General features: G+C 37.1%; 1 protein-coding gene across 1 annotated transcript in view; it reads left to right on the top strand.

Annotated features, from left to right (window-relative positions):
• dock1 (dedicator of cytokinesis 1) overlaps nucleotides 1-17833 on the top strand; it is a 594554-nt gene extending 576721 nt beyond the window's left edge. The window contains exons 49-52 of the mRNA XM_060841973.1: nucleotides 7028-7226; nucleotides 9297-9432; nucleotides 14552-14691; nucleotides 16244-17833. Coding sequence (XP_060697956.1) covers nucleotides 7028-7226; nucleotides 9297-9432; nucleotides 14552-14691; nucleotides 16244-16339 — 571 coding nt within the window. The 3' untranslated portion in view covers nucleotides 16340-17833. The remainder of the gene's footprint in view (nucleotides 1-7027; nucleotides 7227-9296; nucleotides 9433-14551; nucleotides 14692-16243) is intronic.
• The last annotated feature ends 210 nt before the right edge of the window (nucleotides 17834-18043 follow it).

Below are 18043 nucleotides of genomic sequence, written 5' to 3'. Positions count from 1 at the left end.
GTCAGACACAATAGGGACATTTAAGTGACTCTTGGATAGGCACGTGGAAGTTAGTACAATGAAGGGTATGTAAGTTAGTCTGATCTTAGAGTAGGATAGAAGGCGAGCATCGAGGGCCGAAGAGCCTGTATTGTGATGTACTGTTCTATGTCTTCTTTAAATCTTTCTTCTCTCACCTTAAAAATATGTCCCCAATCTTGAAATCCCCCACCCTGGAGAAAAGACACCTGCCATTCACCTATCTATACCCCTTATTATTTTATAAACTTCTGTAAAGTCACCTCTCAACCTCCTACACTCCAGTGAAAAAAAGTCCCAGCCTTGCCAGCCTCTCCTTATAATTCAAACACTCCATTCCCAGACATGGTAAATCTCTTCTGGACCCTCCCCAGCTTAATAATATCCTTCCTATAACAAGCCTGATGAAGAGCATATGCCTGAAACGTTGATTCTCCTGCTCCTTGGATGCTGCCTGACCGACTGTGCTTTTCCAGCACCACACTCTCGATTATAACATGGCGACCAGAACTGGACACAGTACTTCAGAAAAGGTCTCACATAACGTCCCAACTCCTATACTCAAAAGTCTGAGCAATGAAGGCAAGTATGCTAAATGCCTTCTTAACTACCCTATCTCTACATGATGCAAACTTCAAAGAATTATGTACTTGAACGCCTTGGTCTCTTTGTTCTACAACACTATCCAAGTCCCTACTTTTAATTATAAAGTCTTGTCTTTGTTTTATCAAATGCAATACTTTGCATTTATCCAAATTAAACTCCATTTGCCATTCTTCAGCTAATGACCCAATTTTCTTGAATCCCTACAGCGTGAAAACAGGCCTTTCAGCCCAAACCATCCCTCCATAGAGTAACCCATCCAGGCCCATTCCCCTACCCTGTTATCCTATATTTACCCTGACTAATGCACCATACCTAAACATTCACTGCTTCCTCACAGTGCCAGGGACCCAGGTTCAATTCCCATCTGTCTGTGTGGACTTTGCACATTCTCCCTGTATCTGCTTGGGTTTCCTCCGGGTGCTCCGGTTTCCTCCCACAGTCCAAAGATGTGCAGGTTAGGTGAATTGGCCAGGCTAAATTGCCCATAGTGTTAGGTGCATTAATCAGGGGTAAATGTAGGGGAATGGGTTTGGATGGGATGCTCTTCGGAGGGTCGGTGTGGACTTGTTGGGCTGAAGGGCCTGTTTCCACACTAGGGAATCTAAACTGTGGGCAACCTAGCAAGGCCAATTGACCTGACCTGCACATCTTTGGATCGTAGGAGGAAACTGAAGCACCCGGAAGAAACCCACACAGATACAGGGAGAATGTGCAAACTCCACACCCCAGACAGTCTCCCAAGGTTGGAATTTAACTCAGGTCCCTGGCACTGTGAGGCAGCAATGCTAACTATGCCACCCATTGGTCAAGATCTCTTTGTAATCTTAGATAATCTTTTTTACCTGTCCACTATACCACCATTCTTGGTGTCATTCACAAACTTGGTGTCATTCACACCATGCTTCCTATATTCTCATCTAAATCATTTATATAAATGACAAAGAGGAGTGGACCCAGCACCAATCCTTGTGGAACACCATTGTTGACAGGCCTCCAGTCCAAAAAACAACCCTCCATTATCACTCTCTGTCTCCTGCCGTTAAGCCAATTTTGTTCCAATTGGCAAACTCACACTGAATCCCATGTGATCTAACTTTACTAATTAGTCCAGCATGCAGAGCCTTGTCAAAGATGTGACTGAAGTTGATGTAAACAATTTTTACCAATCTGGCCTCATCAATCATCTTGGTTACTTCCTCAAAAGCCTCAACCAAGTTTGTGAGACACAATTTATATAGAGTTGTATAAATATATATAATCTTATGAACTGCAGAGGTCCTAAATCAGAAACCATAAGATAAGTAGCGCAGTACAGGGAGGGTTTAAGCCTATCAGGTATGGAAAAGCTAAACGCTTTAAACCCAGACCAAAAGGATGAATTGCTGTAATCGGTAGCAATCATCAGGTTAGAGAGTAAAATATTGAAAAATGTATTGAAGTACAAATACAAAGAACATAAGGAGTTCAAGGTACATGCAACGATATTGGCATTGTAGAATAAATTAAGATCCAAAGCTAAGGAAGGATCAAATATCTCAAAGGTAAAACTATAAAGAGGATTATATTACTGTTGAATAATATATCCCCTATCAAATGGGTGGTTACAGGAACAGGAAGAATAAGATGGAATACAGATAGAACTGATGAGGGTGGCACCGTGGCTGAGCAGTTTGCAATGCTATTTCACAGTGTCAGGGAGCCTGGTTCGATTCCACCCATCACTGTTTGTGGAGTTTGAACATTCTCCCCGTGTCTGTTTGGGTTTCCTCCCACAGTCCAAAGATATGCTGGTTAGAAATGGATTAACCATGGGGAAATGCAGGGTTATGGGAAGAGAGGGTAAGGGGGCTGTGTGGGTCTGTTTGGTTTGGTGTTCAATGGATGGGTGTAATCTTTATGGGGTGGCATGGTGGTTCAGTGGTTAGCACTGTTGCCTCACAGCGGCAAGGACCCCAGTTCATTACTGGCCTCAGGCGACTGTCTCTGTGGAGTTTGTACATTGTTCCTGTGCCTGCGTGAGTTCGCTCTGGTTTCATCCCACAATCCAAAGATGTGCAGGTTAGGTGAACTGGCCATGCTAACTTGCCCATAGTGTTCAGGGATGTGTAGGTTAGGTGCATTAGTCTGGGGTAAATGTAGAGTAGTAGGAGAATGGGTCTGGGTGGGTTACTCTTCGCAGGGTCAGAGAGGACTTGTTGGGCCGAAGGGCCTGTTTCTCCACTGTAGGGATTCTTAAAAAATAGGGCAGCAAATTCTTACTTGCAATATTTAGGAATTTCTTTTGACGTATAAGCAGGGGTGACTTGTTCTAATCCAACCCTGCTCTTCCAAGAATTTAGAAACCTCATCCTTAATGATGGATTCTAGAATTTTATCAACAACCGAGGCTAGGCTAATTGGCCTATAATTTTCCATCTTTTGTCTTGATCCTTTCTTGAACAAGGGGGTTACAACAGCGATCTTCCAATCATCCGGGACTTTCCCTGACTCCAGTGACTTTTGAAAGATCTCAACCAACACCTCCGCTATTTCCTCAGCCACCTCCCTCAGAACTCTAGGATGTAGCCCATCGGGGCCAGGAGATTTATTAATTTTAAGACCTTTTAGCTTTTCTAGCACTTTCTCTTTTGTAATGGCAACCATTCTCAACTCAGCCCCCTGACTCCCTTTAATTGTTGGGATATTACTTATGTCTTCCACTGTGAAGACTGATGCAAAGTACTAATTAAGTTCTCCAGCTATTTCCTTATCTCCCATCACTAGGCTTCCAGCATCAGTTTGAACTGGCCCAATGTCTACTTTTGACTGTCATTTGTTTCTTATGTATTGAAAGAAACTTTTGCTATCATTTCTAATATTACTAGCTAGCCTACCTTCATATTTGATCCTCTCCTTCCTTATTTCTCTCTTTGTTACCCTCTGTTTGTTTTTGTAGCCTTCCCAATCTTCTGATTTGCCAGTGCTCTTGGCCTCTTTATAGGATCTCTCTTTTTCTTTAATACATTTCCTGACTTCCTTTGTCAGCCATGGCTGTCTAATCCCTCCACGGATAATCTTTCTTTTCTTGGGGATGAACCTCTGTACAGTGTCCTCAATTATACCCACAAACTCCTGCCATTTTTGTTCTACTGTCTTCCCTGCTAGGCTCTGCTTCCAGTCTATTTTTGTCAGTTCCTCTCTCATGCCCTCATAATTACCTTTATTACATCTGATTTTGCCTTCTCTCTTTTAAACTGCAGACTGAACTCTACCATATTATGATCGCTGCTTCCTAAGTGTTCCCTTACTTTAAGACTTTTTATAAAGTCTGGTTCATTACATAGCACTAGGTCCAGAATAGCCTGCTCCCTTGTGGGCTCCATGACAAGCTGTTCCAAAATGCCATCCTGTAAGCATTCCATGAATTCCCTTTCTTTGAATCCACTGGCAACATTATTTACCCAGTCCACCTGCGTATTGAAATCTCCCATGATCACCGTGACCTTGCCTTTCTGACATGCCTTCTCTATTTCCCGGTACATGTTGCACCCCTGGTCCTGACCACTGTTAGGAGGTCTGTACATAACTCCCATTATGGTTTTTTTGCCTTTGTGGTTCCTCAATTCCACCCACACAGACTCCACATCATCCGACGCTATGTCATTCAGTGCCATAGATTTAATTTTGTTCTTAACTAACAAGGCAACCCCGTCCCCTCTGCCCGCCTCCCTGTCTTTTCGATATGTCGAAAATCCTTGGATGTTTAACTGCCAGTCCTGACCCCCCTGCAACCACGTCTTTGTGATGCCTACCACATCATAATCATTCACAATGATCTGTGCCATTAGTTCACATGCTTTGTTACGAATGCTACGAGCTTTCAGGTAAAGTGCCTTAATGCTAACTTTCTTATCATTAGAGATATTGGAAGTCATAAAATGTCCTAAGTTATCCTTCCTTTTTGCTGCATTCCCAGTCTGCCTCAAGTTTAAATCCGCCTGCACACATGCTATCCTGCTGCTTTCCATTTAACTCCATACTCCCTGTCGCTTTCACTTTCCCAGCCCCCTCCCCCCCCCCCCCCCCCAGCCCCAACTCAGAAGCTTAAAGTCCTACTGACCACCCTATTTATCCTCTTCGCTAGAACATTGGTACCTGATCGGTTCAGGTGGAGACCGTCCCAACGGTACAGATCCCCCCGGTTCCAAAACTGATGCCAATGCCCCATGAAGTGGAATCCCTCTTTCCCACACTAATCCCTTAGCCATGTGTTTACTTCCCTAATTTACTGCCCCAATTGGCACGTGGCTCGGGCAGTAATCCGGAGATTATGACCCATGAGGACCTGTACTTCAATTTCCTTCCTCGTGCTTGATAATACCCAAACAGGTCCTCCACCCTAGCTTTGCCTATGTTGTTAGTCCCAACGTGGACCACAACAACTGGATCCTCCCCCTCCTGCTCCAATATCCTTTCAAGCTGATCAGAGATGTCCCGCACCCTGGCACTGGGCAGGCAACACATCATGCAAGACTCCCGATCCGGCTTGCAGAAGATACTATCTGTCCCCTTAATTATAGAATCCCCTATAACGACTACTTGTCTTTTTGCTCCCCCCTTTTGAATGGCCTTCTGCACCATGGTGCCGTGGCTCATCCTGTCCAGAGCCCTTTTCCTCATCCGTACAGGGAGCAAGAATCTCATACCTGTTGGACAAGGTCAAGGGCTGAGGCTCCTGCACTCCTGAACTCCGGTTCCCCCTACCTGCCTCACTTACAGTCACACTCTGATGTCCCTGATCACTAACTGAATGTGAATTACTTAATCTCCCAGGAGTGACTGCCTCCTGAAACAAAGCGTCCAGGTAACTCTCCCCCTCCCGGATGTGCCACAGTGTTTGAAGCTCAGATTCCAGATCATCAACTCTGATGATCTTAAATTACCAGGGAGACAAGTATTTAAAAACAAAAACAAAAATGAGTTGGATTGGAATTTATTCTGCAATCTAAGTATAGAAGGAAAAGAAATGTCGAAGAAATGCAGTGATAGGTCGCACAAAGATTTATCTGGGGAAATAGTACAGCTATGATTATCACAAGAAGTTCAAACGGCAGATGGGTCCACCAGAGGATAAATTGGATATACGTTCCTATGAATCATCAGGATAGGACAATATATTAAATACTTTCATCAATTTTTACAAACTGAATTGGTGATGATGACTGAAGCCAAGCATGAGTAGTAGTAACAGGGACCAATGAATCTTGCATTTCTTCAGAAATCGAATCCATCGAAAGTTTGCTGGAAGACAAGCTAAAAGTATATGATTTCCTAATGCTTCCTCATGGTTAAATATGCTGCAACTTAGTTTATTTGTGTATTTGCTAACTATTGGTCGTGTAATGATTTCTATTTGCAAACCATGACTGAAATGTGTTTAAAAGTTTGTCTTGGTTAAAGTAAAGAAGTTTTCCATTTTTAAAGTGTTAGAAGGCCTAAAGTATATAGCTAAGGCTTAACTATTAGTTTTAGAAATAAATTCAGGTCCAGAATAGGACAGCAATTGATTATGACTGTCTGTTATAGTTTGTAAAGGTAAACCATTAATAGCATTTAAAATCATTTCATGTGCAGCAGAATTTATTTCTTATGTCCAATTTAGATAATCTTAATATGTCAGCCTATATAATTTTCAATCTAAGCATTATTTCAAAATACAGTATAAGTGAAAATTCCAAAATCTCTTAAATAATTTTGTTCTGGAGCAAGTACATTGTCACTAATAGTAATGTCAATATTAAAATAATGCAGAATAGAAAATCCAGGATATGAGTACTGATATTTCGGGGACTTTTGCATCATAACCAAAATAAAGAATTGGTTAACATTTATTCTTAAAAGGTAAAAATTGGTCAACATTCTATGGATTGTAATTTGCTCGAATGGAGTTTTATGAAATGTCCATCAGTAATATTTTGTACCAAAATATTTTTCGAGAACGTGTCCTTTAAATTGTATTAATAGAAAATAATGGGTGGCACGGTGGCACAGTGGTTAGCACTGCTGCCTCACAGCGCCAGTTCCCGCCTCAGGCAACTGTCTGTGTGGAGTTTGCACATTCTCCCCGTGTCTGCGTAGGTTTCCTCCGGGTGCTCCAGTTTCCTCCCATTGTCCAAAAATGTGCAGGTTAGGTGAATTGACCATGCTAAATTGCCCATAGTGTTAGGTGAAGGGGTAAATGTAGGGAAATGGGTCTGGATGGGTTGCTCTTCAGAGGGTCGGTGTGGACTTGTTGGGCCGAAGGGCCTGTTTCCACACTGTAATAATCTGAACTAATCTAAACAGGTTTTGTATTGTAACATCAGATTTAATTATTTGTAAGAGAAAATCCATTTTTTTCATTATTTAATATTGTTTACTTTAGATTTATTCTTGAACCACTTCTTCCAAAGAAAATGCATTCAAGATCTCAGGATAAATTGGACAAAGATGAAACAGACAAAGATAAGAGAGAACGAAAAAAGGAAAAAAGGAATAGCAAGCATCAAGAAATGTTTGACAAAGAATTTAAAACTACTGATATTTCTGGCCAGTCTACAGAGGCAGTGATTCTTTCTGAAACGGTAATTGCAAGATAATTAATGAACTAGGAGCTTCTGTCGACTTCTGGAACAAGTAACTTCCATTTAAATATTCAGTGTTTCTCCTGACTACTTAAAATACAAGTTCTGAGAACCGTGAAATAAATAAGAGGAACTATTTTAATGAATGCTTGAAACATTTGGCATTGCATTTTCTAAGTCTGTAAGAGGAAACGTAATATTATGAAATTGCATTGTTGATATTGAAAATGTAACCCAATTTGCTGTTGATGATTCTCCATATTTTAAACCTTTAATTGATGTCACATTGTAAGGATATTTTAATAAGTATAAAATCATAATCAGATTTTCAAAAATGGATAACAGATTCACATTTAAATTTCAAAACAAAATTTGATTTGGAGATGCGGGTGTTGGACAGGGGTGTACACAGTTAAAATCACACAACACCAGGTTATAGTCCAACAGGTTTAATTGGAAGCACTAGCTTTCAGAGCGCTCTGTTGGACTATAACCTGGTGTTGTGTGATTTTTAACTTGAAACAGAATTTGTTTTCCAAGTACATCAGAGGCACTTAGAGGGCACACAAGTACCTAGAATGAAAATATCCCTGCTAGGTGGCTAAGTATCTGGAAAATGCATTTATCATTGAGAAATAATGAAAATAGCATTGATAAGTGTAGCAGGTTCAAATTAAAATCACAGAAGGTGAAGCTGATTAAGGAGGAGGATATTTAGATCTTTAAAATTCCATCAGCTGGGTAATACTTCTGGCCAGACTACAGAGACAGTGATTCTGTCTGAAACAGTAATTGCAAGATAATTTATGAGCTAGGAACCTCTGTCGACTTCTGGATAAAGTAACTGCAATTTAAATATTCAGTGTTTCTCCTGACTACTTAAAATGCAAGTTCTGAGAACCATGAAATAATTAGGAGAAACCATTTTAATGAATGCTTGAAACATTTAGCATTGCAAACACTGTAAGAGGTAATGTAACATTAAGAAATTGCACAGTTGACAAACTTTCACTTTGTCACGTTGCAAGGATTTTCTTTTAAATAAGTATAATGTCATAGTCAAATGTTTTAAAAGGGGTAATTAATTCATATTCAGATTTCAAAACAAAATAGGTTTTCCAAGTACGTCAGAACGCTTCAAGAGGACAGGTAAGTCCCTAGGGTGAAAATTATCTTGCTGGGTAACTAAGTACATTGAACCATTTTACAACATAACTTTGTAAAATAACATGCACAGTTCTACCCAAATTGAACATTAAAGGTTTCCAATTGAAAAAAAGGAAGCCAAAATAGCATCCTGTCAATAATCAGAAGTACTATTTAACTATTGTGTTTAGGTTTTTTGTAGTGTCTCTTTTTCAAAGGATGTTTTGCAATTAAGCTATTGCTACTTTTAGTGATTTTACTTAGAGCTAAATCATTTTACTGTAATAGTTATCATGAAGCTAGATGTGTATGGAATAAAATCCTGATGAGATTGCATAATAAGAAGCAAACTCAACTGTGATCCATGCCAATATATAATATTACTAGTTGTTTCAACTACTGCAACAAATGAGTTGACATAAAATGGAGATTTAAGATTTTGTTTTCCAACTTTTTTTCTCCTTTCCTGAAAATTGTTGCTTAAATTGGGTATAGTTCCAGAGGAACTACCAATCCTCAAATATACTATTTCTCAAGTGTATAAGTCCACATGATATGAGTTAATTAATTACATGATAATCAAAATGATATCAAATTAAAATCCAAACAAATCACATTACAATCAATTGAAGTATTCCTATTGCCACCTTTACTGAGTACAAACTAGTATCAAACATGAGACTTCTCATCCACTGACGCAGTGCATACACTCACAGAACTAAAAGTCCTACATCTCGATAATTGTGACATTAATGTCAGATTATCAAGTTACCTATGCATAACAAATGTATTAAATCAAAGTAGCAAACCCTTATTTTCTAGTAATTAACTTGGCACATGACAAGCCATTCTTGCATTGTAAGATAAATTGATTCTGTTCAAGCCATGATTCTTTTCATACCGTAACTTTTCTCTTGTTTTCAGATCAGTCCGTTAAGACCGCAAAGACCAAAGAGCCAGGTGCTTAATATGTCAGCTGATAAACGGTTGACTGCACCACCAATAACAACGCCAGTAACTCCCAAACCCAAATTATCCTTCTCCTTACAACCTGGCCTGAGTAAGTATTATGATGTATCCCAAAAGGAATTACATTGACAAGCATTTATTTTTGTAAGAGCCAATTACTTACTAGCATTGATCCATAAGAGTGCAAATAGCGTCCTGTTCAGCAAATGCTTTCTTGGAACAAAACTTTTGTATTACATTCTTCAATTTATCTTTTGTAAACGCAAACTACACTGGTTACTGAAAGCGCTACCTTTTTAAAAACAAAGCATTACGAATGACATACCCTCATCACACCTATTTTCATTGCTTCTTGTTGCAACACACGATTTTAGTGATTCTGTAATTGGGAGGTAGCCTTCATTGCCAGCACATCCAAACCTGTTTTCGAAGGCATCATCTTTCATCATTTTGTGGATTTGAGATGTATGAATTTGTGTTTTAAAGAAGTCAATATAAGGACATTGGAGTTATCACGTGCCTTGTGATAACTGCTTGTGAACTGGAGAGTCCTGGCTTTAGTTTATGTCAACTTCAGTTTCAACTTTGCATAATAGTTGGAGTGACTGTGGAGAAGCCTATTAAAAGAAAGAAACTTCACAGTTCAGGTCTCCTGTTTCTGGTAAAGAAGCCCTGTTGTGGTCCAGCTGCTTTTGCATGAGAAGCCTCTGATAGAGTTTGTCAGTTATTTCCTCAATGACTGCATCTGCAAAGGTCCCCAGAGACAATCGCAGCTGTTCAGTGACATACATCTTTGAGCATCTGAACATTTCAAACTTCTTTGATTTAAAGGACTAAGACATTGACCAAAAGTTTTTTTTTAAAACTCTGCAGCGATTTGTACCCTTTACATGATATGTGTGTGTTGTGTATATGGTTTAGGGGTTATTTAGAGAAATAAACATTTACATTTTCATATTACAAACTGTGAGCAGGAACCAGTTTTGCATTATTTTTGTTTATGAAGGAAACCTAGTTGGTGGATTGATTTTATTCTGCATGAAAGATAAAGAATGCATTCAGTTGGCCTTATTGCATATTGGGTAAAACAATTAAATTTATGTTGTGATCCACGGAATAGTGAGAAAGACAGTGCACACCCATCTCAGTCATAACAATGCACATCCATCAAGATTTGAATCACATTATACTTTGCATCTCATAATGCTTCGCATTTCACAAACTCAAAGACAGTGTTGGAAGTATAATCAACCTAGCTTTGTCTTTTATTCCATTGCAAAGTTCAAGTACTCTATAGAAAATGCAGTGTTGCTTATTGCAAGAAGTCAGTGTTCATTCAGATGTGCTGAGGTTGTGTCAAAAAGAACATCATAACCATCCAATGCCCCTTTGAGTACCTCACTTGAACCTACCTCCATCATATTTCCAGGAGTGCACCCCATACCCCAATTACTCACCATGTGAATAAGCTTTCTCATGTCACCTTGCTTTATTTGCACATCATTTTAAATCTATGTCCTCTTATTCTTTTTTTGCGAGAAAGAACATCTTCTCCCTATCTGCTCCATCCAGTTCCACCAAGATTTTGAAAACTTCTATCAAAATTGCTCTCAGCCTTCTCTTCATGGAGAACAATTCCAACTTGTTCAATCTATCTTTATATCTGAAGTCTCTCATTCCTGGAACCTTTCTTGTAAACCGTTTTCGCACTGTCTTCGATGGATTCACATCTTTCCTATAATGTAGTACTCACAACTGTACACATTACTCCAGCTGAGGTCTATCAAGTGTTTTGTTCAGGTTTAACATCATTTCCTTGCTCTTGTACTCAATGCCCCATTAATGCAGTATGCTTTATTAACTTAATGATTTATTATTAACTGCTCTTGCCACCTGTTCTGTCACCTGCAGTGATCCTGTATCTATCTTATCTCGGACTTCCTTGATATCATTACTAAATAAAAATCTAGCAATCTCAGTCTTGAAAGCTTCAATTGTTCCAAAATCTGTTGCCTTCTAAAACAAGAAAATTCAAGATTTCGATTGCCTTTTTAGTGAAAAAGTACAATTTGGACTTGGGTCTGCAATGTCTTACATGAACTAGAATCTGCAATGCTCATCCATTTTCACGTGTGATCAAATTTCTAAGCCAACATGCCCATCTGATGCATAAAACAAATGTGGAAACTCAAAGCTGAAGCAACAGACTGCAAATTGTTTGAGGATAAACTGCATACTGCTCAGGGCAGAAATTATCTTGATGCTATTCTTATGAGGACTTATTCAAGATCTATTCAAATCAGATGGTGCTGGCCTAGTGGTATTACCACTAGCCTATTAATCCAGAGATCTGGGTATTGTTCTGGGGACCTGGATTTGAATCCTAAAATGGCAGATGGTGAAGTTTGAATTCAATAAAAATCTGGAATTAAGAGTCTAATAATCACTATGAAACCATTATCAATTGTAAGGAAAAGCCCATCTAGTTCATTAATGTCCCCTATGGAAGGAAATTATCGTCCTTACCTGTTATTCCATATGTTTGATTCCATACTTACAGAATTTTGATTGACACTTAATTAAGGATGGTCAATAAATGCCGGCCTCGCCAACAAGATCCACATCCCATGAACAAATACAAAAATGGTAGACCAGGCGAGTCCATAATGGCAAATTTTGCCCATTTTAGGAAATATGCAAATCAGTTGGGTTTACAGCATGGAAATGAAGTGTCTGAAAGCTGTCAGTGTGGAGGTAGTTCGAGAATTGGGAAAGAAGTTTGAAAATATAAACAGTTATCAAGATTAGGAGAAGACGATAGAGTTTAAATCAATAATAAAAGATAGATTTAGGACTGATGTCAGAATTTTTTTTATCACCTATGATCAGAATTACAGTCTTTCTGCAAATTTAGTACAGGCAAAATCTCTGAAGTACTTTCAAAACAATTAGCATTGAAACAATTTAGATTTTTTTGTATGGATGAAATGAATGAATGATTACTATCTTGTTATCAGAAACTTATCTTTTAAAATAGGGAGGTAGATGGTAAAGCAATATTTTACTTAAGTTTGAAATTAGTCATTTTATAGGTGCATGTCAAAAAGTTCAAGAACAAACATGTAGATCATTTATATGGCTGCAGTTAGGATATTTGTCCCATGTTAAGCAACCCATTACAGGAGAAGAGACCACACTGTGTAGAAATTGCAGAAGCAATTTGTTGAAACAATTTTCTGGGAGGGAAATCTAAATTGTAAGATCCTAGTGAAAATGTTCTGAGATTATTTTATAAGGTTGGAAACAGTTGTTTCTTTCTGATAAGTAAGGTAAAGGACAAAATAAGAAAAAGAGAAGTAAGAGCTTTTTTTAATATTAAAATACTGTGCAAAATTGAAATGCCATACCTGGAACATTCGTGGGAGCCAAATTCTTTAACACCCACATTTTGCTGGCATTGGCAGAGTTGTTTTATTGAATCTTGGTTTAATGCTCAATATATCATTTATAAATAAGATTGAACTGGAACATAAACTTAAAGGGGTTTTGGTGACAGTCTATCTGATCAGATTCAGATGATTAAAAATATAAAAGGCCTGAAAATGAAGTCTGTCTTTCCCTATTTTTTCATGGGTTACATAGTAGACACCTACAGTGAAATAAGGCGGTAAGTTGATCTGACCAGAACTTTCCCTTTCCATTCTTATGCCATTGTTAGAAACTTCAGAAACATTTAAGGCTTGTTCAAAGAAGTTTAACTGTGTTTATAACAGCAATTTGAGTAATACTTACTTCTGGACCACTCATCTGGCCCTGAAAAATATATGGAGTGTCTATAAATGCCTACAGTATTGGTTAAATTATAAAGACCTGTTCTGATTGCTAACACTTTACTTTTCATAGTTGGTTGTCAGTGAGTAATTTTATTGTAACTGAGTACTTAAGAAGCTTGATCAGGTTGCTGCACTTTAATTCTGGGAGCCCCCATTGAAAACATGACCATTAATTTCACAGAAAGATAATTCATGTCCTCACCACCAAGATCACTAATTCTATCAACAATGCTTTCTTTGAGCCCAGTGGCGAACAACCTTGTTTTGCCACTACCACAAAATGCACACCATGTTGTATGAGTTCAGTATATAGAACATAGCACACTGAAGCTCAGGACTGAAAATAGATTACACAAGGTTGTGGCTATAGCCAGTATTACAGCATTAATTAGGTTGTTTAGCTATTTCTTTCACTGGCCATCTTCATGACTAATCTTGCTGTGCAAGACTAATATATAATCATCAAAACAAATGGGGATAGGTTTCAATTCAAATGCTTTCTTTTCATTTGTATTTATATGTTAATAAATGACAAAAAGGCTTTATTTCATGACAGCACTGTCTTTCTACCTGAGAAGAAAAGTTGCACGTTATCTTACTAATAAATATATAATATAGCCTGGTATCAAATAATTTGTGGTATATTTTGTGAAAGAGGCATGAGAGACAGAAACAGAAAGCATTGTGTGTATGCATGCAAAATGGAATGGTGGGAAAAATGGGGAAGATGACATCTTTTCCACATTCAGGCGTAAGTTGAGCAATTATATTTGTACTTACATGAAAAAAAAATCAAAATATCCATGCCTTCACATTTAAAAGGAGAAAAATTTCCTCTACATATGATAAGATCTCTAATGTACAGGAGAAAATTAGCATAACTTAGGAATAAACCACAATGAATCAAATTAAGACACTCTGAAATGTTCCTGAGATTTAATTATTTTTCACATTCAAATTAATTGCACCAGCTTAAGCAATAAAATCATTGTTACAGTGTAACTAGACGCATTATTTCATAGAATTAAGTCATATGCCATATTTTCCTAATACTGGCCAGGAATTAATAGAATTTGTATTTTTCAATTGCCCACTAAATGACTCACAAAATATAAGCTTATTCTAAGATATATTCTTTATAATACTTTAGTTTCAAAGGATACTGTATCTAGTTTTAGATATATTACATTCTTAAGTATTGTTTGTAGTTTAAGTTATGTATTTACCTATTTGTACTTTATTTTGTTCGCTCTGTTTGTGTTTCTCACAATTTATTCAAAGTTGCATTTTATAATTTCTTTGTGTGCAAGAGAAAATGTTGCATACCAAATAAATCCTGATTAAAATTGAAATACAATTTCAACCTATTCTTTCTAGATGTGGATCTTAATGGCTCAGATAATCCTGAGCAGACTGGACTACCACCTCCTCTTCCTCTCAAAAGCAATTCTGGTGATTATGGAACTCTGACTGATAGTCAAGAATCTGCCATTTCCATTGCACCTCTACAACCAAGGGTAATCATAGATCTAAAGCTGAATAGCAAAATTTCTCTTTTCATAATTGCAGTATCTTTGGATCAATTACCTGTATTCTGAGAAATTATTAACTTTAATTTTTCTAGTAAGTCTATTTAAGTACATTTGATCACTTTTCTTCATTAGAGTAAAACTCTGTGAAGTTACAGTTTGTTTTGTTTACTAAGTTGATACTAAGAGAGGTCAGCTACTTGGGGGAGGCGGTGGCCTCGTAGTATTGTTGCTAGACTGTTAATTCAGAGGCCTGGGAAATGATTTGGGGACCCTGGTTCAAATCCCGCCATGGCAGATAGTGGAATTTGAATTCAATAAAAATCTGGAATTAAGTGTCTAATGGCGACCATGAACCCATGTCAATTGGTGGAAAAATTCATCTGGTTCACTAATGTTCTTCACAGAAGGAAGCTGCCATTGCTTACCTGGTCTGGCCTACATATGACTTCAGACCCATAGCAATGCGATTGACTCTTAACTGCCCTCTGGGCAATAAATGCTATCTAGCCAGCAGCGCCTTCATCTCGTGAATGAATAAAGAAAAAAAAATCATTTGGCTGTATTTTGAACTACTAGCACCTGTCAATCTTGGCAATTTTAAAAGTTTCACAATTAAACTTCAAAAATGTTTGATTTAATTTGATAAAATTAGTTTGATAAATATATTTGCTGTGGCAAGATATCTAATGGGTATTTTATTAGACTTGCTTTTGCAGGTTTAATTTCTTAAGGGTTTTTTAGTTGACAGTACCTCAATGAGGGTAGGAAGGCATCTGCAACCTGAGAGATCACAGTAACAATAACCAATAAACCTAAAGCATCATGAAATAAACAGGAAAAAGCAAGGTAAATGATGAGGAAAATTCAAAGCGAAATCAGGTACCAAATTAAGAAATCAAGAGTGAAAGAAAGGATTGTTTAAGAGAGAGAGAAAAAATGGCTGAAAGAAAAATGATTTTGGAGAAGTATGGCAATTTTAGATATAACTTATTTAAAAATTAGAAATTCAAATCTGAAGAAATAAGAATCCATGCTTTTAATAGTGCATCTTCAGAGCTGGAGAGGTTGACTAAAGTAGTTAAGGTTTATCACATCATTTAAGAGGGTACTCAAACTTAATTAGATAAGGCTTAACTTGCAATCATTTTAATTTATTTCTATTATATCAGATATAGTAGATATAGATATCATCACTTATCGCTGATGAGACAAAAATACAAGATGTAATTTTCAAAACTCCCAATGCAACTCAGAGTTCCATGGCTAACTGCACAACTGGTGTTGCAGCATAATTTGCATAAATCCATTCACTGTAATTGCTGATAAATCATCTGAATAATAGAAAATAATCGTGTTTAACTGTTTTGCAAATAATTCACAAATATCAACACTGTTCTTTATCCTTGTATTGTTGAATCTTTGCCATAATATGACAACGTTAAATCTATTTAAGACTGTATTCAATAGAAGCCAAGCTCACTGTTAGAGTTTCTGTAAGTCAGAGAAACAGCTCACTAAAATGATTTTCTTTCCACAGCTCCCACCACCTCTACCGAGCAAGACTCCTCCTCCTCCTCCTCCTCCAAAAACAACTCGAAAACAAACCTCCGTAGATTCTGGGATTGGGCAGTGATGTATTTCACTGAACTCTTTACCAATTCTAACGACACAATTCCATTTCAGAAGACAAAATATGCAGTCTGCAAATTTTTTTTAGTTTTCAAACTGAGGGAATGGAACAAAATGATGCACCTCATTTAGATCAATACAGTTTATTGCAGTGATTCCAATTAGAACAATGAGACAAAAAGTATGTACTTTAACCAACAGATTCTGCTGCTGAGCTTTAAATATTAATAAATACATACAATGTGCAAAAAATGCTAAACAGCTGAAATGTATTTGAAATTCCTTTTGTCCTATAAGAGATTGAAAATGTTGCTGAGTGGCTTAAAATTTCTGGCATTTGGTTTGGAAACTAATTTATTGGGCAGGATTTTGCAGACAGTGGCAAATGTGATTTATCCATCACTGACTTTGAAGACACAGTGGTGCGAATTTCATCTTTCCTAGCATTAGTTTCAAACTGATGCCAAGTTATGAAAATCTCTCAAGATCCAGCAGCAGAAGTAACATTGAGTAGAGTGAGCAACCTGTTACATTGAAGTATGCTCATTGCACCAAACCAGAAAGTAGAATGCACTTAAATTTTAAACAATGATTGGTCATAAGTATTTGAAGCTGGAATATCATAAACATTTAAAGAAAACTAAAATCAAGGAATTTTTTGCAATGGAAAGAAATTGACATTACACAAATATCAAATCAGTTTTCTGGCATGAAAGAGATACACTATTGAAAATTAAATTGCAGCTGATTAAAAAGGCATCACGTTTCGGGAATGGGAGATTTTCAACAGAAACATTACAGTGTAAAACATAAAGTTCTAATCAGTTCAGTGATTTCTAATTGATTACAACAGGCACCCTTTGGAGAAGCATGGAGTCACGTAAACAATTTCCCTATTTCCTTGTTTACTGTGCATATGTTTCATAAGTGTGATGTCTGAAAATATTGACAATTTCACCATCATTACCACTGCAACATCCAGACCAATGATTCTTGCTATAAAAGTACATGCATATATTACTTCTTTTGGTTTCAGTTTAAATAGCAAATCACCATTCCATTCTCAGATATAAAACTTCGCTTAATTTTCAAATAAGACGGGTAAAGTAATAGTCTTTGAAACCAATTACTGCTTTGTCCATGGAGTGTAATCATTATGTACAGAGGTTTGTATATATATATATGAAGCTGAAAATTTTAAATCTTCTTTTATGGTGTCAACATTTATTACAATTGCTTAGTATAATTCTGCAAATGGATTTATTCCTAGTAAGAGCTTTTTAGAATTTTAAAGCTTGTTGACTGTAAACTATTGGTCATATTTTGCTAAAAGGTCATGTTTTAGTTTTATTTAATAGGGTAAAAATGGGAAATGGAATATGCCAACTATCTCTTCCTACAATACTTTTATTATGAGCTTATGATTTCTAAAATTAATTTTTAACATTTTCTGTAATCATGATATGAGTGAAACTAGATTAATCAGAATTCACTACTGACTCCCAAAATAAAAAATAAAAATGTTAAAAAATGTCATTGTTTGAATTTTCATTGTATTTTAATTAGTTAAGTCTCAGATCTGCATAACATGTATCACTGTTAGTTCTCAGAATTTTCAAATCTCTTAAGAGAATATTTGGTGCAAATAAATGGCGAGGTATAATGTAGAAATCTGCCAGAATATGGAAATAAAAACATATCTTTATCA

Source organism: Hemiscyllium ocellatum, chromosome 22, assembly GCF_020745735.1.
Source record: "Hemiscyllium ocellatum isolate sHemOce1 chromosome 22, sHemOce1.pat.X.cur, whole genome shotgun sequence".
NCBI classification, from domain to species: domain Eukaryota; kingdom Metazoa; phylum Chordata; class Chondrichthyes; order Orectolobiformes; family Hemiscylliidae; genus Hemiscyllium; species Hemiscyllium ocellatum.
This window is presented reverse-complemented; position numbering and strand designations above follow the sequence as displayed.